The 27,233-nt window shown below is 41.5% G+C and overlaps 1 protein-coding gene across 6 annotated transcripts in view; it reads left to right on the top strand.

Moving 5' to 3' along the window:
* The window catches only part of robo1 (roundabout, axon guidance receptor, homolog 1 (Drosophila)), a 233,160-nt gene that overhangs the window by 84,176 nt on the left and 121,751 nt on the right, over positions 1-27,233 (top strand). The window contains exon 1 of one of the 6 annotated variants that reach the window (XM_031297574.2): positions 14,333-15,127. The exons of the other annotated variants lie outside the window; for them this stretch is intronic. Coding sequence (XP_031153434.1) covers positions 15,070-15,127 — 58 coding nt within the window. The 5' untranslated portion in view covers positions 14,333-15,069. Of the gene's footprint in view, positions 1-14,332; positions 15,128-27,233 lie in introns of those variants that run through there. 6 annotated transcript variants of the gene reach the window in all.

Here is a 27,233-nt window from a genome sequence, read left to right as displayed (position 1 = left end):
GCCAAAACCGTTATAAACTTCATCACTGTGTGTGGTAGCTTGGCAGTTCTAGATTTTATTTTTCCTGAAATTCACAAAATAAACGACAAAACCATACAATTCACGCTGATTCGGCATCACACTGCGTCTTTTATCAGTGATGCCAAGACATTTTGAAAGTTTGAGCCCAAACAACTTTTAGTACAGGAATCTTTTAATTATGCTTTGAATGGGGGTTTAAAGAGGAAAATTGTGTTATATCTGCCTCACTGCATTTGGGTTCCATCTTTAGAAAGATAAATCTATCCGGTGGACAGTGCCAGGAGTTCATCTTTAATCTGGCCATTTAATCCCATCTGTGCATGAAAATGAAGGAAATCGATCTGGCCCATTCAGTGAATTGGAAATGAGACTAATGTGTCCTAATACCTCCGTCTGCCGCAGATATGGGCAGTTGCCAAAGACTCCATTTTCAGAAAGCGTGACTCACTGGATGGAACGTGAGGATAATCTTGACTGCCAGTTTTAGCTCAGGTGAAAATGGAGTGCACCTTCAAGCGCTACAGTGAAGAGTCTTTTATGTGCCTGCTTGTGTCTTGTCATGTGAGCTCAGTAACCCTCATGGAGAAAGAGGTTCATTGATTTATGAGTAAGTTTCATTGTTTATCTGATCTCGCTCTTAGACATGACATTGAGGAAGAAGGGTGGTACATGTATGTCCTTGTCGTCCTTCCACCATGACCTATTGGTGCGTTTAACACTGAAATAACGGATATAGATGTGTTGAGTTGAGTTTAGAACTTTGCATCAATGTGACTAATGCTGTAACCCGACCTATTTTTACTTCATATAAAACTAAAAACAGCTGGCACAATAGGCAATGACACGGTAATGTCACCTGGGATTAATACGGCCTACTGTGAATTTTATAAGGAACCACATGCTGACCTGAAGTTCGCAATACATTGAAAGTGTTTTTTATTGGTCCCCCCAGACATTGACTCTCAGCCAGCTCCAAATTGTTTCCCGATATCAAAGAGCTGTGCACAGAACTTCACATTCATAATAAATGAGACTGACCTGTGAGAAGGCAGTGGATTAGAGAGGCACGCTAAAACTCTCGCACTTACACTTTGCTAGCCGCTGCTTGGCAGACAGACACACACAAAGGAGACAGGTCTTTGGTTCTTCTGCCTCAACATGAAAGGCTGAGCGGGACTTCAGAGAGCGCATCAGCGCTCATATCCTCCCTCTCTGCTGACAGCTACCATAGCGTTTGTCACAGATCACAAAGGACAGCAACTTCAGAGAGCTGCTCTATTTGTCAGGTTATGGAAATAAAGATAGGGAGAAAGTGAGGGAATTTAAGGTTGCCACACAGTCACCACAGATTGGCTGCAGAATAGAAAGGTCGAGACTACTGGAATACCATATATTAGTCTACTCTCAAAGCAGTCGCCCCTGAACATCCACAGCAAACCATTCACTGTACTGATGCTTGTACAGATGGATGCGTGATGTGAGAACAGTCAGTGCCGAACAATTGCAAAGATCGGATAGAAATCAGAGAAAATATTCTTCAACACATACAGTACACAGTACAATGCAGGCTCTTCCTCCACATTTCTATAGTGAAATATGAAAGGTGCACAGCCAGTGATGAAGATGAAGACAATCTATGTTTTATTTTAATAACCTGTTCACAGTTGCATCTTTTGGCTTGTCAACTGATACTATTAACTGACACACCCACACATGCAGAAAGAGAGAACACTTTATCCTTATTTATAAGCGATAAACTTAAGCAAAAAAGTGCTGATTGAGATGCTGCAGGACATAAATGATGCAACAGCACATATTCTAGTCAGTTTGGATTTTGTCCTCATTCTTTATAATATTACAGACTCTGACATACTGTACATCACATATAACTTCTTAGTTTTTTTAAATGGCCAACATTTTAGCATGCTGACATTTCTCTCAAAGAATATAAACAAGCCTCAATTGAGTTTGACCACTGGCTGCTATGGTAAGAACCCTTACCATCACTGAACTATGAATTCAGAGTGTTGTGTGACACAGTTCTGTCAGCTGACACTTTGTCACTAAAGTACACATTAGCTTTAAGCCTTATTTATTCTTCAGTAAGAATGTGTCACCCAATGTGCTAAACAATTCAATATACAAAGTGTTAGTAAGCGGTGTCGTGGACATTTTGGTTTTTGCAAGGTTGCAGCTATGATTTAAATGTGGCATTACAGTATTTATGTAGAATAGCTTAAACTGTTGAGAATATGGTGTGGCAATAGTCAAATGCTTTGGTGATACATGTACAGATAGATTTGAATGGTTAACAAATACGTGTGCCAGGTTTCTTTCTGCCAACACTCAACCATGTATACACATCTAAAGGTGATTATAATAGGTAATAGGTAACACTCCTATATTTGCTTAGTATATTTGCTTAGTATGTACATTTAGCATTGGAAATATTGCTCAAGCGCTGTGATAATGGAGGCAAAAAGAAGCTGAAAAAAACATTGTCAAGTCTTCTTTGAAAAGCAAAAGAAGAAAATAGCTAAAAGGGAGTTTTTGTTAATGCTGTCGACTGCTGCTTTCATATTTATCTTTTACATTTTTTAAATGTATGTAATATTGACCTAGACCACTCAAATTTAAATGAAAAATATCTTAGAGCCTTACTAAGTTACACTGCCATTATTTTTAACAATATGAATTGAACTTTGTGAGAGCTTCACAGTCTCTCATTGTACATCAAATAACACTTTGCCATGTCCTGTTCACATGCTTACGGGCAACAGTCAAGCTTTTAATAGGAACTAAAATCAGCATATCAAATCCTTTTTATTGTTCCCATTGTGCGTGCACATCTAAAGTGTAGCTTTGAGAACAGAGATGTTGCTTACAGATTGTCCTCATATTGTTGAGGCTTAGTGGGTGGAGACCAGGTGCCTGTTCTCCCCTTATTGATGCCGAGGTGAGCTGGTCTGTGTCTGGATGCACGGCACTGACAGCTTTACCACGAGAGAGATGGAGAGCTCTACTCTCTATTCGTCTTTTGCTCTCATTATTAGGCTGTTGCACTGGCCTTGAGTCCCCTCCCTGAAATCCAATTTCCTTGACAGTGTCCCCCCCCAAATATATTACCCAAGAGTCACCACAGCATCAGCGTGGCACGTCTCCATGACACTCGCTTATGTTCATCAGTCTTAGTAGTACCATGGTAATCATGATACAGGAAGAAAACAGGAACACTTCGGTTTCCCAGTGAAATACATCAACGGACAAAGACTAGTCGTTAAGACGAAAGCAGTGTGCCGACGTTGCTAACGCACTTGAAAAGGCATCACGCGAGTGTGAACATCACTACTACAAGGAAAAAAACGACCGTAATTCAAACGCAGCTCCCGTTGGAATTTAAACAGACCTTTGCTGGTAATTCCGATCGGGCCAACGCAATAACGAAAGCAATGTTTTGTGTGGTGTTTTTATAGCAGCTGATCTACGACCATACTCGGTTGTTGACAAGCTGGGATTGATAATGCTGCACTGTAATCCATAGTTATTTATTTATATTTTTCATTATATTTTATTATGTGATATTGGTTTGAGACTGAGAGTATTTTATTTAGTGGAGAACTTTGCAGCAGTATTTTTCTTATTCTTTTTTTATTTTATATATATTTTATTTATTATATTTTATTAAAAAGTGTTTTAAAAAGTGTAAACAAATTGTTAAAAAAAAGTTTATAGTAATAAACAACCTGCAGTTTAATGTTTGCATTTCTTTCCCTTACTGTACCGAAAATGAACCGAACCGTGACTTTAAAACCGAGGTACGTACCGAACCGTGATTTTTGCGTACCGTTACACCCCTACATATTACCCCCTGTACAGCAGCAGCAATAGAGACAGATCTCTGGCCACGCCTGGCCGAACAATTCAGATATAATTATATTATAACCTGCACTAATGTCCTACACGCAGCTTTCCCGCAGCCTCTGTGCTGCTGAGGCCAGTTGAGTTTTTTTTGTTCCCCATCCAATCTCTTTTCATCTCCCTGATCCACACAGCTTAGCTTAGCACCATCCCAGAACATGGCTCTATTAGCCATTCTTGTCAGGATAGAAAGTGGAGTAATGTGGTCAAGAGGCACTGGAGTGGGGGTTAAGATTTGAGATGGGAGTTAGCACGAGTGCGTGGGGGGGCGAAAGCTCAAAGACTATGAGGTGAGAATTATATTAGAATATTCCCGTTTCTAGTGTCCTCGTGATAATTGGGAAGAAGATTGGATAGGGTTTTGCTAAGTGCTAATAATCAGCTGCTCCTGCCCCGTCAAACACACTTCATTTCTCAGTGAAAGGATAATAAGTGTTTTCTTAGGATGTAAATGGGTCACATTCTTCGCCATCTCAAAGGGGAGAGGAGGAGGTGCGCTGGCTACTCTGACTTTACAGGAAGTGGTTGTTGAAATAGCTGCTGTAGCATTGAAACATTTTTGCATACTTGTGTAAAGCATATAAAATGCATAAAGTGGAGAGAGAAAAGATGAGAGAGGTAAATCATTCACATAGGACACCAGAGTCAGACACCTACAGTATATTGTTGGTAACATATTTCAGAAATAAATATTTGCACTTAAATAGACCATAGCTGTCCTTTTAAATATAGATTCTGATGATCTATTCGATTTTCAAAGCACTGTGTTGTACCCATCATTAAATGCTTAAGAGTATCTACATTTCCATACAGCAACAGTATTAAAACTAAGCCCCTGTATGCTCTTCGGGCCCAAAACTCCAGTATGCAGTTTTTGTTAATACATCTATGGTTAACCCTATCAGATCAAGACAGCAAACCAGTGTGTGCAGTATTGTATTAGCTTAGCTAATACTTTGCTTATATGCCAAGTGCAATTACAACCTCTCTGTAACAGCAGCGAGGAGTAACAGTGACCTTTTTCTTGGACAACACTATCTATGACTTATATGATATAATGTTAGCTGCAGCTGCAGCTGTAGCTGCGCAGCTGTTTGGAACTGCTGGAGAGCTCACATAAGATGTGCTTCATAAAACCCAAGCCACTATGTTAGCCACAACTTCATCAGCCAAAGAGGTATTTTTTATTTATTTTTTAAATAGAGAGTCAGGAGTGTTGAGCATATGTTCTGATCCCTTCAGGGGTGAAGTACTCTAAATTATCAGTGTGCCCAGTCCTCTGTTGGCTCTGAGTTTGTCATTAGAAACTAGGCTGCACTCTAAAGGTAATTCCAATATTAAATTGCATTTCACTTATTTAAAAAAACTATTTACTACTATACAGTCTAATCATTCATATGTTGTTGCACACATCCATGATATGATCGACTTTGTTGTAATTAACTTGTTCAAATTAAAACAAACATAATTTACTGGAGTTGCTGGTAATATTTTAGAGCTACTGCAGGTCCCTCGTAAATTAGAGCTTTTGATGATGCAATGATCCACCACAGCAGCGTCTTAGCTATCATTCGATAAAACACATTGCCCAGTTTATATGTTCATTTTCCAGAGCTGCTCCACTTGCTTCAGATCAATTAGCCATCTTTATGAGCAAACTGCCCTGTGTGCTCCTCCCAGCAGAAATTATTGTAATAACTGTCAGCCATGACTGACGGCTTGATGATCTGTAAAATCATTGCTGCTTTTATTGGTGGTGATAGGATTCGTGCATAGTCATGTTGTACATGTTGTTCAGTCAGAGCCAATATTAAGCCTGTTTCTCTGAGACTGTATGAGCTGTAGGGGACTGTGGAGACTCCGAAGTGTGGCTGTATCTCAGCAGGAAGGGGGCGGGGGGTAAATCTGAGCAGCACCTGCTCCCTGGACTCTGGCGCGTGGTGTGAGGTCAGCAGCGCCTGAAATCCCATCAATTATATTTATTATATTCATCACAGCACCAGTTTGTTTTGGCAGCTGATCGCACCAGGGAAAGAGACAGAAAGAATAGGCTTTTTATTTGAGAGACAGCAAATGCTTTTAGCATGAGCAGTGTCTTTGCATTTTTCTCTGCTCGGGGTCTTCAGAGAGAGATCAGTCAATGATGTTGGCTCTAAGGCCCCGCTGAAACCACAACTACTGCAGATTGATATTCAAAGTACAGTTCTGGAAAGTTTCTGGGAGAAATAACTTTGAGAAAAAAATATGAATGTCCCATCAATTCTCAGCTCTATGGCATGTTGGGTTTGCAGTTGAGGTTTGTCCAGAATATTGAAAAAACTATTTGTGTTTTTTCTTCTTTGATTGATTCTTTTCAGTAATATGAAATAAATATAGGAAGCCAAAGTATTTGGATTAGGAATGTTTATCTAGCCCATAAAAACTGCAGAAAGTATTTTGATCTGGGCACTGACTGACTTTTTAGCCACAGTAGCAGTGTGGCTCTGGGGATGGCAATGTCGATCTGTCTGTCGGTCGGTCCGCCTACCACTTTGGTCCAGACTGAAATATCTGGACAACTATTGGATAGATTGCCATGAAAGTTTGTACAGACATTCATGGTCCCCAGAGGATTAAGCCAGCTGATGTTGGTGATTGCCTGACTTTTCCTTTAGTGCCAGCATGAGGTTGACTTTGTGGTTTTGAATGAAACATCTCAACAACTATTGGATGGATTGAAGAAAATTTGGTAATTTACCCCTGGTGATAAATTGTAATATCTGTGATAATCACCATCAGGTCAAATTTATAATTTGTCCACTTCGATTTAGGACCAAATACCTTTTAAAATGTATGGTCATTGTGAGCATGTTAGCATGCTGACAATAGTATTTAGCTCAAAGCACCAAATGTGCAGCCTGACTAGCATTGCTGTAGACTCTTGTTCAATAATGTGCTGTAGACTTAAAATACAACATGTGTTTCTGATGAAAAGGGAATTGACTGAATGTGGACAAACCGAGCAACTGACCTGAACACACACACACACACACACACACACACACACACGCTCACACTCCAGCAGTTTGTGTATATATGATCATATATAATGTTATTCCAGTGCCTGAAATGGGCCAGTACTCAAAGTACTGAGTACCAACACTTCTGAGTTGTCCAGATGAGTACCCTTACTTCTAATTGTTATTAACAGATTCATTAATAGGATATTTATACCAAAATAGGGTACTATATCTATGATCCCATTCTATGTCAAATTAGACATTCAGCAACCTTCTATAGCCTGATAGTATGATCCTTTGTTTCATAAAAACATTTTCAGGCACTGCGATTGTTTGACTGTGATACTTTTAAAATGTATGGTCATTGTGAGCATGTTAGCATGCTGACAATAGTATTTAGCTCAAAGCACCAAATGTGCAGCCTGACTAGCATTGCTGTAGACTCTTGTTCAATAATGTGCTGTAGACTTAAAATACAACATGTGTTTCTGATTAAATATACTATATATATATATATATATATATCATGATTTATTGAGAAAAAACAAGCCATTCTATGTAAAATTGGAAATTCAGCACCCCTCTATAGCCTGATAGTATAATTCTTTGTTTCATAAAAACATTTTCAGGCACTGCGACTGTTTGACTGTGAGATTGGTAGTCGAATCCGGCTCCTCAAATAGTTGTCAATTTGGGGTCACCGCTACAAGATTTATGTATGAATATTAACATATCCAAGACACATGTGATGATCAGGTCATGGAACTGCTGAATTAGAGTACTGGCACCTTTTTAGTCCAATTCAGGCACTTTGTTATTCCACGTCTGGAGTCTGACAACTGAACATTTGCCATGTTAAAGAGTCAATTGTATAGTTTCACACTGGTGACCATGTCCTGAATGTGTAACTGATTCTCTTTCATTTAACACTAATTGAGTTGCTTCAGGCGTCACTGTCAGTGCTGTCAAATCTGTATACCGAGGAACATTTACTGACTGAACAGAAGAGCAGTTTCAAAAACTAAACCTTTACAGCTAAAGCTCACATATATAACACATTTGCAATGTATGATTTAGACTTAGTGAAGAGGCTTGAGCAGGAAAGTGCTGTTTATGTTTTAAATAATGGTCAGACTGATTGAGCTCTTGGTCAGGATCTTGTCTTGTATCTCGCTGCCATGTGATTGGCTGAGGTACAGCAGTGATAAGAACAAAGGAGTCTCTCGGCTTGGTTACCCTAAGCCCCACTGTCACTAATTAAAGCTCTCCCGTCTGAACCAATTAAGCCAATTAAACATGAAACCCAATGCTGCTTGTTTCTGCTGTCATGCATGTCTATGAGGAAAGGAATTAGGCTCAACAAGCTGCATTTGATGAAAAGAGCAATCCAAGGACAGTCAGAGATACTTTATTGTCTAATTGTTGTCAGAAGTTATCTTTCTGTTATGCTTGTGCAGTCAAGCATGGCAATGCAAAAATTGGGTACTGTAGCGCTGAAGTACTGCATCTTAATGATAAGTACTTGTTACAAACACAATAAACTTTATATCTTTCCGTATGGAACATAATCTCACAGGCGGAGAGTTTGAACAGAAGCAACTAATAAACATTTGCTTCCTCGAACGTCTGTCTCTGCAAATATTCCAGCGTCTGACTGTATTTTGATGTTGCTGCCAGGATGTTATGTGATAGCTGGGGTATTTTAATCAGCCTCCACAGGCCATGTCGAGGCTGACGCTAAACAGATGCTAATGTGAGGCCCATCAAAAGACACAGGGAAAGAGAGATTCAGTGTGCGCGGGCAAGCGGAAAAGCAACAGCCTGTTTATCGCCTCGTCCTGCTTTGTGCTCCAAACCTCGTCGCGGCATCCTGTGAAGCTCCCCCCTTTTTCTTTCTCCTGAGTGTCTATCCCCTCCCACCCCCCTTTTGCCTCACATTTCTTGCAGCAGAGTCATGCATGGGGGCATTCCCTTAACAGAAACAGATTTGTTTAGTTCTTCGTCATTTTCTTTCACTGGACCCTAGTCTTTTTTGTAATCATGTCTGAAAGCCACACAGAAAGGCTATAGTGAGAAGAAGAATGTTCTCTGTTTATGTTTTGTTACACTCTGCTTTGCATCTTACTTGCTTTGGGTATCGCCTGTCTCTTTGTTCTACACTCTGGCAAACTCTCAATATAATAGTGACAAGAGACGTTTTCATTCTTTTCCAGATTTTAAATGACTTTTTGGCTTGTTTCTGAGTGGGTTAACTGTATTTATTCTGGGATGGAGCCCAGAATTTTACATTCTTGGGCTCTTGTGTAGAGCTGAGGGGCCAGAGTATTGTCCTCGGTGGACAGGCAGGGGGAAATGGCCTGACCATCACTGATGTTCCAGAAATATGACAAGAAGACTGCACTTAGTGCTTCGCTTTCAGTCTCTGCTGATCTGTGTCAAGGTCTACATATGGTTGGCTTTAGTCTGACTGGCCAGCTGTGATTTTAATTCAACTCAGTCGTTTGGTTCTTAGCTATATTTAAGACAAACATGAGGATTACACTTTAGCCCATATGAATTCATCTTAACTATGCCATTTATACTTTTTGACAGTCTTTACCTCTAATCACAAGCCATGTTAGTTTTTCAGAATGGACATGAATCTAAATGTTTGGCTGGTCTGCAGTTAGAAACACTACAGGAAGTAATTTCTAGTCAAACATTTCTTATGATGGCAGGGGTTGTGCAGTTAGCTACAGCATGGATTGTGCGCCTAGAGCTTTACCACTCCCTCAGCAACCACTCAGAAATGATTTGTTGCCTCTTTTAGCCAGTGACACAGTTAACACCAATGGGATCTAACTTCCTCAGGACTTCAGGTCATCTCTCCTCTCCTCCCTCACATCACTTGTCTCCCACCCCCTTCCTTTCAGTCTTTGTCTGCCGCATGTTAACAAGCATGCCACCTGAAAATCATTTCGTTCTCAAGAGAGCCATGACAAAGCAGTCTTCATTGAACATTATATCTCCTGCAGATTCGAGTGACCACACTTATTAATCATGCAACGGTTACTTTTTACAGGAAATTTTAAAAAAATAAGACATTTCCAGATGTTGCAAGAGATTGCATAAAAGTTTCGTTTTGGCTCAGTTGAGTAAATGCAAATCCATATGTTTACACTCCTTTATTTTAAGCCTTTGGTCCCATTGAAGCTGGTGAGGAGAAGAAAACAGGGCTTTAAGATGATGGAAATCGATGCCATTGTTCAGCCAGTGCTTTATCGCATCTTACCTATTCCGCACAGCTTAAAGTCTGTTTATGAGCATAAAACAGCCCAGAGAGACTTGCCCTTTATTGTCAGAGGACATTGCACTCCGGACTTGTTCACTCAGTCATCTTAGATACTGCTTCTGATTTGTGATGGGCTACTTGTGTAACTGTAAAATGAATTACAAAACCAAAGCAGGACAAAGTTACCCTGCAGGTATTTACTGATTGTCTTAGAAAAAGCTAAAGGAGCTCAATCGAACATTCCTTTTACCTCATGTTATTCATGTTTATCTTTCCAAAACACCTTGGGGACGGGCTAGCCATTGCCAGCTCACAAAGACTACAAATTTGAATTGCTGTCTTATGAAAAGAAAAGTGACACAATGAATAAATAAAAGGATGTCTCCTCAAGGACAGGACAGGAATGATAAAAGGCAGTGAATGTGAGGCAAGTTAAGTATGGAGACCATTCAACTAAAGTGCCTGTGAAGGGAGCTCAAACATACTGTACCTCTGACTGCTGCATTCTGTCCAAGGTGACACGAACTGCAACTTCGACAAGTTTCTGTTTACTTCCTAACACATTCAGGAGGTAAAACTTCACACTTGTGGAGTGTGAAATCCCCAAAAAATCTTTTTTCTGGAGGATGGGAAAGTAGTCTTACTTTTCCGTCTAAAGGGGAAAGAGTGTTTTGTTTGCCTCTCAACAGGGAGTCTCTTTTCGAAGGAGAAAAGTTTTGTTTTATGCCATCTTGTTTGGTGCACTGGCGAGATGGGAATGAAAGCCATTTAATAGTCTTAGTCAGAGAAAAGGGAATGTGGGCTCATCGCCTTAGCCTGCCTGTGTGTCACCCCATCACCTCTATGCTGAGGGGGCCTAGGTTTTTGTGAGGAGTCCTACACATGTGAAAAGGGACTCAGCATGTAGCCTACAGGATCCCCCGTCCTGCTGCATGTATAGAAACATCATAAGAAAAGACGGAACGTCCACACACTGCTTTTGAGTATTAGAAAGAGAACTACCAGTGAAATAAAGGCCGGGATGATGAGAGACAGTCTCTCCATTCAGCGATGGCATGGTGTGATGGAGAGGGGAGTGAACTTCACCATGCACATTGTATATAGAGTTGCCCTCATTAGGATCCCATCGTACACTGGGGGGAAACATTGTCACTGGGTTTAGGAGACTGGCCAAGACTGCAGGGGTTTATGTATTTGGCAGATCTCAAGGGTAGTAGCATGAAGGGCTCTTGGTGGGCAGTGCGGCAGTGTTTGTGGTTCTTTGCTGTTTTTGAGGATTTTCAAGAGGACCTTTGGATTGGATTTTAATTATTTGCCACTTTTCAAAGATTACCAGTCTGCAGCCAACAAACGGTGAAGAAAGGTGTGTTTTTACGATAGGTATATGCACATTTATTGTCTCTGTGTTGTCCACACACGTTACCATGCAGATTGTGTGTTTGCTGGTGGTGCTGTTTGCCATGCTGGTCATGCTGGGAGTTCCTAAAGACCATCAGGGTCCGCACGGGGCCCATTGCCTCGCTGGGTTACAGAAGTCTCACTGGTGCAAAAGGCTGCCTAATCATTTTGGACGTCACCAAAACCACCAGACTTTGAGGCACTCCCACAACAAACCACACAAATGTAACCAGTTCTTTCACAGTGAGTACCAAAAAAAGTGCTATGTTACATAACTGTCATCTAAAAAAGAAATGACTCATCAAATCTTTGACATCATCCAAAGTTGTTTTGGTTCTTCTCTCTACTGGTTGTTAAAGCATCAAAGCCTTGAAGCTCTTTGTTGGCCGAGATGGGGGAGTTTTATTCCTTCTGTACCTTGTATATTCTTGAAAGTTGTTTTTTTGTGTGAAAAGGATTTGGCTGGGGTGTTAAAAGCTCTCTGCTGCCGCCGCTGCCGTCACAGCCCTGACAATGTCAGTTTTCCTGCCTCTGCTGGTCTGATCACGGTTGCGCAAGAGGGGAAGGAGAGAGGACAGAGCGTCCCTGTTCACACAGCTCCGTCGTCAGAACTTGTGCTTACTGTGGGATTTTTTTTATTCCTCAACTGTAGAAGGAGGGTGGAACCAAACCTGAATACAAAAGGCTTTGATGCAACATTAATCTACAATATGAACATGTGTTGATAGAGGTGTGGCCGTGGGCAAAGTCCAAAGAATGGCATATGCATACTTTTTAGGGTGGGAGGTTCTTTGAAATGTAAAAGTACAATAATGCCAGTAACATAACGTTTTACTGACATCAGTCTCTTTTTCTACCTTGTGCACAATCCTTTCCTGTCATTGTCTGAGTTGGAGGTCATGGGAGAAAGAGAGATGACAGCACTGTTAATGACCTGGACACAGTTTCCTTTTATTTTTTTCTTTGCTTTGCTATATCAAAAATTGTAAATGCGTGCATGCTCTTGTACCAACCAGCCCTCGCAGAACCCCTCCTATTCTGTTGGGTTAAATTGAGGACTTTGCTGATAATTACGTCTATGTTACAGTTCCCTGCTGCTGGAAAGAGGAAATGTTATTCTTCAATTGGTGGTATTCAGCTGAACAACCACTTTACAGATCCAGGGCTGTAAAAGCGTTCAGGAAAACAGGGCACATGAGGACCAAGTGGGAATGGAGTGTATATAATGCACACATGGATGAATGAGAAATAAAAACATGGTCAGAGTTGAAAGCCAGACTTTTGTCTGAATATGTCAGTCGGGTAGCATTCATCATCACGCAGACTCCAGCAGGGGTCTCTAACGGGTGCACAGAGACATGCAAGAGTGGCTGAAATGGATCCGCGGGGTTTTAAAATTCAGATTAAAATGGATACATGTATAGCAAACAGCAGGGTGCTGAATCTACTGCTACTGTTGATAGACAGCAACATTTTTGGTGAACAGATTGTTGATTCATTTGTATAAGAAGTACTTGTTCTGTTTAAAGTGCTTGCATTTGTGTTTTTGCTGGACAGCATGCTCAATGGAGTGTTCTCGTGGTCCTGTAGGTAAAATATATGCTTATTAGTGCTATTTATACTTTATTTCTGAGGCAAGACATTATTATGGGTGTGTTTTCTGAGGAGAATTTGAAACATGACACACTTTAAGCCTGGTTTTGATGACTAATGTGTCACCAGGCTGACATGCCATATGTTGTTTTTTTTCCTGGTGAAAACAGGTCTTCTAAGATTAGTTCTGGCAGCCTTCACTGGAGGGCGCTGTTTGGTAACTAATGTCCAGTGGAGCCACGGCTCTGAGCCGAGCTGTAGAAATCTGGAAGACTTTCAGCTGTTCTTTTTTAGTCATTCATGTTCCCCCAACATTTTAGATCTTTTAGTGCAAAATAACTTTCACAGTTATAAATTATACTTCCCAGATATAAGAGAGGTACTTTGTGTCAACAGCTAGTTATGACTCAGAGGGGAAGTATCGCAGAGAAACTCGGCTTCATTAGAGTCTTGACTGAAAAAAAGAGAACCACATTTTTATATGGGTGAGTCCCAAGTTTATGTCACATTGGTGACAATATTAAATTAGGAACATGAATCACCAGATAAATAGTGTAATAGTCCGATTTTAAGTAACCATATGTAATCGTAGTCCACTAATGCACATTAACTGTACGTTGTATGTTTGGAACATGATCATATATTCTTATCGGAAACGGGCTGCTGTTTGGAAACGTTATGAATTAAGTGTCTAACACAGACAATATAGGCCTGCACGTAGACAACAGGCACAGATCAAAAACATTTTTAAAGAAAATGGTACACAGTATTTCATGTTAGGACAGTTTGATGACTTTTATTTTCCTGTTATAGGCTACATTTCAGGAGGATAAAAAAACAAGTAGCATTTAGTTTATAATACTGAACTATTAATGGACTATGAAACCACAGTAGACATAACAAAACCCTAAAGTAGGCTATGTTAGAACCATTCTATAATAACTATTACGTCCCAAAAACACACGGTGAAGTTCCTTAAGGAATGTCATTGGAATATGCTGTTACATTCGTTTTCAGTCATGAACCGCAGACAATATAAAAACCAACATGTCCGAATAGTTTGATAAGGTTTCTCTTATTGTTGAACACGGTTGAAGCAGACCCAGCAGGCAGCCAGTGTGCGCTGTGTGTCTGCGCGGCGCGGCTCAGTGGGATCCAGGCGGGAAGAGGTTAAATTTCTTCTCTGGGAAACATTGTCGGGTCTATGGAGGGGGTAGAAAGGCGCATACCAAATGACGAGGCATTCCGCTTTCCTTGAATGAAATGCTGTGAATATGAATCCGTGTTTCCCCCCTCTCGCCTGAGGTTCGGGGTCTGCGACGCGCACCAGTATCAGTCGGAGTGGCAGCAGAGGAGAACCGGGGGAAAAGTGATGGAAAAGTTGCACTGATCTTGTGTCTGGATCTGGTGGATGAGGGAGGACGGGACTAAACTCGCAAAGTTTCCGATCTCAAGTGACGGATTCAAAGCTGGACTGAAATAATGTGACTGCAAGGATAGAGGCTTTCAGCGTGGACTACAGCGCTATTTGACTCACTTTTGACTTAACTTTCAGTTCCAGTGGATTTAATATTTTGTCTGTTTGGAACTGTTTTTATAGTAGGCTATTATTATTTTTTCCCCCATCTTTTGAAGCCTTCTTCTCATCCACAACAAGGAGCCAGAACAAGCTCTGGATAAACTGCTCCTGGACTGTTATTTTGATATTTTGCTTTTTGTGACTCAAACAAAAATCTGGGTGTTACATTTTTTAACTCTGGATTCTAAAGATTTTGCCTTGCAGTTTGACATGAAGGAGCTGATGCCTACATTTCTTTTTGAATAATTTGGATTACACAAGAACAATTCTCATAAGAGAGGCGTTGAATTATGTCTCCAACTTCTATTGGATTTGTATTTCTGTTAGGAATTCTCCATGCGTGCACAGGTAAGTCAGTGATCATTATTTAGAAGTCATCTGGTAGCTACAGCTTTTTATTTGGATTTTACAAGTTGAGTTTAAAAAAAAAGAGTCAGAGGTGAAGAAAAGAAATCCTGATTTATCTCGTTAATTTTTTGTAAAGCTACAGATCTTGTACAGTTATTAAATTATACTATAGTAGGCTACACGCACCCTTTCCTATTCATATTTCAAGTATCAAAATGCATTACTAAAATAATCAATGCTTTCTTAGTGAAAAATGGTTGCTCCAGGGCAAACATTGGCATTAACTTTCCCAATCATAAAAGCCTTTTTGAATATTGGACTTTTGTTAAACAATGTGTTTGGTGCCTTGGTGTGATGGTTCTAAGAGGCTCATCTCTGCTGTATGTTCAGTCTCATGCTTTAAAATGAGGAAGGCAACATTCTGATACACAACAATGACATTTTCGTCAAGAACGTCAACTCTCAGGGTAAAGGGGTTGTAGAACTTTTTAGAGCTGAGCACGCATAAAGTCACACACAAAGTGCTGAAGCCATGTGGGATCAGTGGAGAGAGCAGCTATCATCGGTCATACAGACAGCACCAGCCCCTATGGAGACCATGCTTCCATGTATGTCACCATTCTGCCCATGCATGACTCTTATTGCTGAGTGCAAATTTTTTTTTGTAAATCAAAATCTGCAGCATTTCAAACAACAAAGGCTCTTGTTTGTCATTTGTGTTTTTTTTCCACTGACTCTTGGTCTTGTTTGAATACAGCTTCATGCCATTTCTTCAGCTTGTGTGCAGCTCCGGCAGCTTGGTTTCACTTGTCTTTGTCCTCTGATGCTGCTTGTTTCGTTCCTTATTATCTTACACATTATTCCTCCTCACCCATCACATGGATGTCTTTATAGAGATCCTTGCCATTATAGCTGGGGGTTTCCAGGTCAGTTGCTTCTGAGTTATGAGGAAGCAAATGCCCGCCACCCTATTATAAGACATTAGGAAAAGTGCACCCTGAATGGGAGCAGTGGGGCATTTTACACAAAGAAAAGCCTATACAAAAAAACACAACTTAAGACAACAACATTTTTACGGTAGTGGGATCTCAATCGTGCTTGAAAGGTCTAAATTCGGTGACAGATGGCCGTGTTAGTCAAGTTTTTGAGTTTTTTTTCATCAACCGTATTCAAGCGTTTTTGTGCTTCCTGATTGGTTTTCTGAATTGGGTTTTTATTTTCAGTAGAGAGGCAGAAAGCCTGTGACACCACAGTGGTTTGAAGAAACATTGTAGCACCTAAACAGGAAGTAGGGTCAGAGGTGAGCGTTTTTCAGCTGGGTGGCGGCTCCATCTGCTTCACCCTGGGCCGGATCCTGAGCCTAGGCTGAGCCACTAATGGTCCTGTCCTGTGAGAAAGCCCGTCAGACACCAGGGTTTCCAATTACGCCTAGCTGTGGCGATGTCTGGGGAGGTTTCCTGGGGAGAGGCGTGAGAATAGGGCCTGCTAATAGAGATGGACTGGGCAGCAGATACTCAACGGATTGGTCGTGGATTACACACCAGTGTCAGGAAAATTGGATTACACACCACTTGGCAGAAAAAAGATTTCATAGTTGCTGCTAATTGGAAGGTTAACAACTTCATTCCAGTGTAGAGAAGGTATCAAATCTCTGAAGCAAACTCGTATGGGTATTTAGTAACATCTATGTAGATAATATTAAGATTATTTTCACACTGCTGGCCTGCTTGTAAAAGTATTTTTATACTACTTGTATGTGTGAAATTGAGTCAGAGAGCTGAGGTGACCTTTGTCCCTGTCACACTTGTGTTGACTTGCTTATTGCCGCCTTGCTCTGTCTGAAGCTTGTAAATTGATACCTCCATCTATCATGTCTGGCCCTGTTATCAGGTGATCTGTCCTCCTGCTATACACTAAATGGTTGTTATCTCTCCTCCAAGTGCTCATCAGACCTTTTACTCACCTCAGAGCTACTATTTAGATGAGGGCAAGAGGTGGCTGTACCTCTCCCACTCAAAATGACACACTTTCCTTTTAAAGTGGCCATATTATGCTCATTTTCAGGTTCATAATTGTAATTTGAGATTGTATCAGAATAGGTTTACATGGTTTCATTTTCAAAAAACACCATATTGTTGTTGTACTGCCCATTGCTGCAGCTCCTCTTTTCACCCTGTGTACCTGAACACTGTTTTAGCTACAGAGTGAGACCTCTCAACTTCTGTAAGATCTTTGTTGTCAGTCGCACATGCGCAGTAGCTAGGTAAGGATTACATGCAATACTCTGGCGTTTCCGAGTCCCTAAAACAGAGACATTTGGAAACACTGCTGCCCATGTTTTGGTTTGTAAACTCTGGTGTTGCTTTGTATTCTGGACGGGCACAAACGGAGACCTTTGGAAATGACGATGAATGATGTCAGTCAGTCTTATCAGTTAGTTAGGCTTAAATACCTTTTAGTTCCACCTTGTCATCGGTTTAAAGCAAATAAACTTTTTTTTCGCCATTGTTGTTTTTCCTCTAAAGTATTTTCTGTATTATCAACTTATACATTCATGATTTTCAACCGCAGAGTAACTCAGACAATCTCTGATGATATGGTTGTCAGACGTGTTAGTATGGACGGAAAACTCTTGTATGGAAAGAGATTGTTTTTGTCTAAAAACAGCCCTTGAAAATGAAAACCTAGTAGTGTAGATGTAGCCTAAGTGTGAGTATGTATAGTGCTGGGCTGTGGGAGTGGTGCCCCGTTTAATCAGCCCCAGCCCCAGCAGCACATAGCTGTTGAGATCTGACAAATTGACTTGTAAGTGCTGATAAATTGCCGAGCCCTTCCTCCTCCTACATCATGACATTATGACAGGACACAGCGGGTTTCAGGGCCAATTAATGCCCAGAGACCACAGGTGAGACCCATCTCTGTCTCCTGTCTGTCTTTACGATTACCTTTCACATGTCAATTTTTGAAAACAGTCATTAAAGCCAGCCTCGTCCCTTCAAGATCTCTCATAGTTACCCACTTTTTTTATCGGGTTTGTGAAATAGTGTTCTGGTATTCCAAATAGCCCCCAAATTATGTTGTTTCTGAGAGTTTAACCCTCTGAACTGATGTTGGGTGAGGGCAGTAGGTGTCATGAGAGACATAATGCGAAAGTCTCAGGTCTGCTCTTTTCCCTGAGTTGAAAAATCTCACACCTGTGTGAGACGACAGTGTCCATTAAGCTATTTCTCTATAACTTTCACCAATACACATTAATCTGATCCTAATCCAAATCAAGCAGGGTTTTACACCCTAAGATCCAGGATTAGGCAGACTTTGGCTTAGTGAAACCACATGGAGGAATGTGGGAGGGCAGCCCGTGTCCTCTTCCTGTTCATGAGAACCGTGGCTAAGTCATTAATGACTGACGAGATAAACATTTCAAAGCAGTTTGTTTTAGGGCAGATAATTAGACGGTGACTCTTAATGATCTGCTTTCCCCCAACTGCTCTTCCCCTAATGACCTAAAAGCGCTGCTTAATTGGATTAATTAACAAATCCATCTGACGTCAATAGTTTGTAATTTGCCGTGGCTGCAGCTTGACTGATACCCATGTCTGCACGGAGAATCAGAGGATTTAAATAATTTTATAAAAAACGAGGATGCATCTCAATGTCCTCTGTGTCTCTGGGTTACACATTCCTCAGGAATTAACGGCAATGTCTCACCAGGCTTGAGTTTAGACAGTTTGAGGAGTTATGCTCACTGCTTGCTGATAATGTTGTGACGTATTTAACAAGTGTCACTTTGTCTGTCAAATTGTCTGTCAGTCTAAGCTCTACAAATGTATAGCCAGACAGAGTTAAGCCATCCACACTAAGAATACTCTGGAACATAACTTCATATAAGCTTTTTAGTCTAGAGCTGGCTGATACTAGAAAGCAGCAGGCGTGTCCAGGATATTAGACTCATGGGTCAGTCCGTTTAGTAAATGCATCTTGTTCTGACACTTGACGTGGAGCACAAACATTCCCTATTGCCAGTCGGTGCGGGAGTGATAAATGACCTGCTTATGAGAAGAAAGGTGTTGTCTGGTTTCTGTCTCGGTTCATAAATGGCACGCTTTGAATTCCCACAGCTTTGCTTCCTGCTATGAAAAATGCAAAAAGTTTGCATTGCAGACGCAGCAATGCACAAGCAAATTATATAATGCTAATCCACGTTTGATTCCAAATCGCATATGCATGTTTACTTCATCTATCTCCACCGTGGATTAGTTTCCCCATGACTCCACTAATATAGATGTGAGTGAGAAGGAAAGACGGCGAGGCGGGGAGGGTGTTTGTGTATGTGTGGGGTGGCGAAAGGGGGCTTAAGGAATCTCTTCATCCTCTTACCCATCCCCCGCATTTTTTGTTTTGGCCCAATTTTTTTTTAAGACTTGCCTTTTTTGTGACTGGCCAGTGCAGAGCCTTTCTTGAATAAAGAAGGCCGACACGCAGAAAAAGCCTGTGGGGACGGGGAGGGCGCATTGTGTCGCCTTTAACAGGGCGATTGTAAGGCATGGAGGAGGGGAAGAGAATGGTTCACGAGGGACTGAGGGTGGGTGAGGAGTGTAGAGGAGGGGGTGCACCTACACAAAGGCTACCCCAGGGTGTGGAAGGGGGATGGAGGGGGAAGAACGGAGGACGAAGGAGAGGACGGAGCAGTCAAACATACCATGATACACCAGCTCTGGGAATACTCTTGATCTGGCTCTCTGTGCTCACATTGCATATTCTTACTGGTCCCTCACGGCAGCCAATGTGCTGATTAGGGTGATAGTGGTGGAAAACTGTGAGGCAAGGACGCTGGTGGTGTTTTTTCTTTTAAAGGTGGACATCTGGGGAGAGGTGAAGTTGATGTGTAAAAGTGCTGAGTAAATAAACAATCCTGGTACAAAGCTTCAGTGTGGCATTGAAGGTTTGGTTTTGGTGTAGTATGGCCACCATCCCTCATGTATCTAAATTCTGCATGCTCAGGAACTCCCAGAAGGCTTGCCCTGGGCCTGGCATTTGCTGTGATGGAGAAGCCATGCTACCGTGGGGTGCTCTGCTGCCTTGTGCATTTTAAAAAGGCTCAGACCTGCCTCCCTTTCATTTTTCTCCACTGGGGAGACTGAGGTGGCATTGAGGACGGCCTCTCCCCAGTATCCTTCTTTTCTTTCTCCCTCCCTGAGCTCAGGCCTCCTCCCAGCCTCTGTGACCATTCTATTACCCTCTCATTGCAAGGCCTGGATACACTATTGAAATGCTAAACCTCTCTTTGGTTATAACTGACAGGGGAAAATATACCATCAAAAGAGGCTGAGAGGAATAGATTAAATTAGCAGTTAAAAGAGAGACTGCTAATTAGTTGATTAATGTCTTTGGTTCCTCCCCCTCTTAGCTACACTGTCGTAGTTAAGATTCCCTCTGGTGACAAGGATCTCCTTCCCCAAATATTATTTCCTGTTTATTTAAAAAAAAAAAATTATCCACACAGTGCAATTAATGCTTTAGGAGATTCATGTTGAAAAGCCACTCTCATCCAGAGCTGCATCAGCAGCTTTATGTACTTTATGAGTTCCTGGGGGCTAATTCTGTCACACAAAGACAGAGAAAAGTGGGAGGGGTGCGCTCTATTTAAGAGGAAGTGCTGGAAAACATAATTAATGAGAAGGTGACCTTGAAATTCACTAACAGGACTGCTTTTGGAGCCGCTCCCACCATTTAGCTGTAACCATGGTGAGGAGGATTGAAATAACTGGGTGAATTTTCAACATGTAAATACACAGTTCTTCTCTGAACTAATCCTGATCTATTATCAGGCTCACCTACTTTCTGCAAATTGGTGACATTTTCCTTAAATCTGATTTCACTATTGAAATGAACACAAATGAGTAATCCCAAACTGTTTTTTTTTATCTTCTTTGCTGTACTCTGCCACTTTCTGTTTATAAAAAAGTGCCTCCACTATTGACTCTTTTAAACAGGAAAATACTTTTGATTTAGGCCTATACTTCACCTTTTCAAAAAGCTTTTAAACTATACTTTTAAAAAAAAAACTTGCCTGTTTATCAGTCCTCCCTGTCACGGTTTCAGTCTCCTTCCACTGTACAATCCTCCCTGTAATGCAGTCACTCTCTCGTCCTCCCACGTCCGCTCTCCTCGCCTGTACAATGAAAGCTCTAATTGAAAAGCAGTTGATACACCGGCTGAGAGACAGGTTCTTCAGGCTTTAAGCACAAGATTACGTTTTAAGTCTTAATCGGAAGCTTCATAGTTAAAATAATAATAATTTAAAAAAAAAGTCCACTTAAGGTTTAGAGCCTCACCTCCATTTCCCTACAGGCCTCTGTAATCTCACCTTTTTTTGACTTGAGACATTGTTGCAAAATGTCTGAAGGCTCTTTGTGATAAATGCTGTCCTACTTGACTGTTGTGATTCTTTCTGACATTCAGTCTTGACAGCCGGTGTTTATCCCGACGCATTATGTCCTTTAATCAGAGCAGACTATTCACTTCTGTCCCCACCTCTGCTCAGTGCTGTCATCCTTTCGACATCTTGAAGTGTATTTGGTTTCCTCTCTCTGGGTAGCCAAAGCCAAAATTATTCAAAGCCTTTTCTTGACCCATTGACTTTGATTGAGCTGAGCTTTTGCCGCTTTTCTTTGCATTTGCTTTTTAATTTTGTGCGATAGAAATGTGGGTATTTTATTCAGACATCAAAAGCATACATGGACTTTGCACTCATGTTCTGTTGTCTCAGGGCAGACTATGCCATTCTTGATAGACACTGATGAAGCAAAAATTATGGATTTAAAACTATATAACGTTTAGGCTGAAATCTGTCTCTTTATTGGCTGCTTCAATGTTGATCACTTTTTAAAGGGGGAGGTTGGGGAAATCAATAAAAACTCAGTGTCCGTGAAAGAAGAAGAGATATCCTCTGGGTGGTTATTTCCACTTACAAAACAGTTTGAAAGGCTGTTGGTGAAAGGGATATTTCTTCTCTTGCATTTGTCATCACAGCTGTCTAGCACAGATCTGATTCCTCTCCCCCCCTCCCCCTCCAGAGAACAGGTTTTCTTAGAAATTGTTTTCAGACGTCTGACTTTTTTTTTTTTTTGCTGTCAGATGACAGACTCAAATTAAGGAAGTAGGATACATTTATGACCAAGTCATTGTTTTTTGTTATATCATGAAAAGAAAACAGCATTTGGTTAGATACACTGTGTACCTGGACAGTTGGTATGTGTTTTGAGGAGAGGACGTGGTAAGTGGGTGCTGGAAAGCACAAAGGCCAGTGAACAGTTGTCTGCAGAAGGAAATTTAATTTTAATGCCAGACTGGGCACAGTCTCCCCTCTGTGGATGTCAAAAGAAAAAGGCTTCTTGGCAGACTTTGCCCCTTCATTAATTTTGACCAAATATTTACTGTGCATCACATGGCATGCCTTACATCCCACTCTTATTTTTCCAGGCCAGGTTTCGAACAGTTTGGGGCGATTTGTGTTCCATTTGGCTGGACTCGGGCCATGCCCCACTCAACAGGCCCATGCTGGTGTCTCTGGGATCGGGCCACATGAGAAACTGGCTCCACTGAGTCTTAACCTTCGCTATGCCTCTGGGAGCCACGTTTCACTTTAATAATACCTTGTATCCACAGCTACAGTGCATGAACCACTGTCACATATATGCATGCATGCACAAGCTCTCACACATTGGCAGCCCAATGTTATGTGCTCTGTGCTTACCCTTTAACCTAAAGGGCACCAGAAGGATATGTGCCAAGTTTCTGCACTCAGGCATTACCGTTGTACCCTCGTCTGAATGCTGCAACTGGAATTCCCTTTCAACACCCAGCTGTCTGAGATTTGCTTTAGAATGTGTTTGGGCGAACATTTAGAATAGCCTACATAAGGTCATCGGCTCTGCTCTCAGGGACTGTAATACAACACTGGTCCAACAGTAGACCTGTATCAGCCACTGCCATCAACTAAATAACATTTAAAAAGCATTAGGTGCTTTTTGGCCGTGCCTGCCCTGATTCACTTTGGCTTCTCTTCAGAGCTGTTCTTTTTCTTGGCACTGAGCCCAAATGCCATAGTCCCTGTGGCTGGGCTGTGCCAGCTGAGTGTGCTGGTCCTTCTTCCTCCTCGATGCTCGCCAGCCCCTCCCCTGCCTTCCCTCTACTTCTAGCCATCTATCCCAGGCTACATCTACACTACCACAATATGGTTTAAAAATGAATATCTTTTGCTACGTTTACGCTAGGGTTGGGAATCACCAGAGGCATCGTTATTGTGATTTTAAACACACTGCAATATTCTGCGATATATTGCAATAACCAATTTTAAATATGTCTCCAAAAGGAAACTTTGTCAACATCTGTTTTATCTAAAAAGATAAATTTCTCTGTTTATTCATCTCACATCTCACATGTATAATAATAGATCAATACCTGGCGTCTGTGTATCGATACAGTATTGCCATGGAAAATATCGCAATACTTATGATAGGTAGGCTTACATTTTCAGTAACGGTTCCACCTCATCGTCGGTCCAAGCAAATAAATCCCTGCTCTTACTTTTCGCCGTTGTTGTTCTTTCTCCAAAGTATTTTCTGTAATTTCAATTTCTACATTCATGATTTTCATTTGCAGAGTAACGTCAGACAATCTGCTTCCTGTTACCACCGGCACGCGCATGCGTTGTCAATTGCGTTAATCTGGATGGAGATTAGCTCTGCTACTGGAGCTAAAGCTCTTGTGTGGACGGAGATCATTTTTGTTTCAAAACCCCGCTTAAAAAATTAAAACGTAGTGTAGATGTAGCCCCAGCCCCCATCATGGCCGCTCACAGGAACAGAATTACTTCAGCCAGTCCAGAGAGTGACACAGAGGATTATTATTATATTGTTATGGACACAGCAGACAGCAGATGTTAAAATAAATTAAGCACACTGGTTTGTATACATTAACCCTGATGTTTCCATTCCTCTGCAATAATTGCATAATATAGTGCGACTGTTAAACGTATGTTTATTATCCATGCTTTAAACTAAATAATTGTTTTTCAAAGCACTAAACAAATTGTTTTGCTGAAATACAATTTATTAATCCCTTGAGAATTTTAAGGCTAGCAGTTGATGAAAAAACAAGTCAGCAGTGAGACTCCTGCTGTCCCCTGTTGGGAAATAAATGGACCAGCATATTCAATTACCCCTGCTCTCCTATCCTGCTGTTGCAGTGTGCTTTGATGTATCACTGAGAACGCACTGGTCAAACCTCATTAAAAACAGGCAATGCTGGAAAACATAAACAAGAAGTAATTGCCCACTCGTGCTCCCTTGTGCTTCTTTTCCATAATCCCCCCCCCCCCCTATGCTCCGAACCTTGACTGTGGCACATACACAAGCTTCCTAATAGAGGGTCTAAGGCTGGCACGTACTAATTACGGCTCTTTTCCCAGGATGAAGGAATGACATCCCTGACACCGGTGTCGGAGTTCTTTCATGAGAAGTACGGGCCAGGTTTTCTCCTTAGGTCATCGCTGTGAATATGCAGGGTCAACTCGAGGAGGCTGCTCAAAGTCACACACAGACATGTAGATTGTGAATAGATTGATAGATAGATAGATGGATATGAGACACACATACACACATCCAGACAGACCGACTCTTTGCTTGCATCTGCCCTGCCCTGTTCAGCTCATCTGCCTGCATGGTCTCCAGAGCCAATTTGACAGGCAGCTTCCTAACAAGCATTCCAGTCTTTTCCACTACAGATTTCCTGCTTGTCTCAGTGAATGGATATAATAAAGCATAGGAGATGCGTTTGTCCTGCAGGAATGAATTCTACCCTCATGGCCTTCTGCAGACTTTGACAGCTTTTATTTGTGTCTAATGACACTCGCTTGGGCTGCTTGGCATCAGGACAAGCTACAGCTCATCCACAATTGTGTCCCCTGGGTTTCTGTTGAAAATTCATTATTGTATAGTATATCTTCCCCTTGTTGTGTTGTTTCACAGTTACACCCTATGTTTCTGACAGTGAAATTCCTATGGATATTTAAATTGTGAGATGAAAGCTTTATTTGTATTGCTAATGAATAACCCATTATTCTATATGAAGTTTCCATTCATAACTTGTCTATAAGCTGACCGACGACACAAAGATTTCTTTGTCGTCTTCGGTTGACTTAAGAGGTGTTTCATGAGCATCAGCACTGCTTTATCAAACTTGCCATCGTGCCTGCTGTCTTTCAAATGTGTCAGGCCCGTTTTGGGGAAAGCCTGGAGCAGAAGTGGAAATACTGCTCCTATTGTCGTAGCTCCAGATGGGGGCCCCAGAGCAAAGGAGCACTCTGCTGGGGCTGTCTCACTCCCGGCCTGGCCCGCCAGGGGAGAGTCAGGGATGGTTTTCCCAGCTGACGTAGCCAGATTTGGGGCTTTTGTGCTTTAGGCCTAGGGGACCTTTGTACTCGGATCCCATCCTGATGAGCACCAGTGATTATACCACAGCCCCAGAGAGCTTATGTTGGTAACCTGTGACCATAAGCAAAGACGGGCGTGCTGCTTGTTTTTTGTATCATCAGCAGATTCATCACCTCTGTATTGTGGATGACAAACGAGCATCTGGACGATCAAAGGCAACATCAGTGATAATAATGTGCTGCTGAAGGATCTTAATATTTTATTAGTGCATTTACAATGGACTGTTAAAAACTGTAGTTTTTTTCTTAAATGGTTTTAGGCATTTCATGCTTTTTTATTTAGGCAGAAATAGACAGGAAAGTGTAGAGAGAGGGTGCGGTTACGACTGAACCCCAATTGGTACGCACGCACCCTACCTACCGGGACGCCCCAACTGGAACATGTTTTGTGGTTTACAAATCATTGGTCTACTTTCCTGTGTATCACACCTTCCTATTGTTTGAAATTAAATTAATTGTGTTGGGAGCCTTACAGAGTGGTAACAGTATGTGGACTTTTTCTGATTACTTCCTTAACCTTGTTCAATGTCTTGCCCTTAATAATAACAAAGGAGCTTTGTGTCATGCTTGCATTACCAGCCACCTTTCACTCAAATATCAAAAGAAGCATTGTAATCATTTGTGAGCGTGTCGACTTTGTTTCTATAACAGCAAATACAGATAAACAATCAAATAATGTAGCGTTGGCTTGCAGTGTTGTGTGTACACTCTCAGGTAGTGTGTTTTGGGTTCGCTTTGATTAAAAAAAGCACACATTTGGACAGTAGTGGTATTTTTTTTTTTGGAAACTGATATCTTCTTCGTTCTCAAGTGCTGCTCTAGCATCAGCGAGGAAACCGTACCCCGTTCTGTTTGGTAAACTGAGACAAAGAGATGAGGAAAGAAAGAGGCCATAAAGATATCCATCATCCCCCTCCATCACCCCACCTCTGGGTCCCCATACACACTCACACACAGGGCTCTAATCCTGCCTCTTAGGAGTGTAAGTGATAGCCTTGTGTAACATTAAAAACAGGAGTGATCTGATGCAACTGGCAAAGGCATTCATGCAGGGCATTCCAGGGTGGGATCCTGAGGTTGAAACGAGAGAGATTCGGTTTCCCTTTCCTGTTAATGTCATCTGATCAGCAGGAGTGCGGTACCTTGCCTTTTCGCTCCGCTTCCGTCTCTCCCTCTGTTTCTCCCTCTTATCTCTGCCCTCTCTCTCCGTTATCTTCTCTAATTCAACAGAAAAGGGTGCCTTTTCTTTTGCTTTCAGTCATTTATTGGCAGGCACCGTCCCGAGCAGGCGTGGCTCCAGTCTCCGCCTGGCTGCCCCAAGGGACACGCCCTCTGCTCTTATCTCTGCCATAAATCCCTCTAAGTCCTCTAATCATAGATTAATGGGACTGTAGATAGGGAGTGCCCTACTGTGCTTGGCCTTCCTTATCATAGACTCATATTCAATATCTCTGCCATTGCTCAGCTGGACATCTGATATGTGGTGTGATGACACCTCCTAATTATAGCTCTGTCTTTATGGGATTCTGTGACCTTGATGTTTATGGATGAAATAAAACTTTAACTAAAATATTGCTAATTGCTCACATGATTGCTCATTGCTCACATGTC

The sequence above is a fragment of the Sander lucioperca genome, chromosome 5 (genome assembly GCF_008315115.2).
Source record: "Sander lucioperca isolate FBNREF2018 chromosome 5, SLUC_FBN_1.2, whole genome shotgun sequence".
NCBI classification, from domain to species: Eukaryota; Metazoa; Chordata; class Actinopteri; order Perciformes; family Percidae; genus Sander; species Sander lucioperca.
The sequence above is the reverse complement of the archived record's forward strand: the minus strand, read 5'-3'. Positions and strand labels throughout refer to the sequence as shown.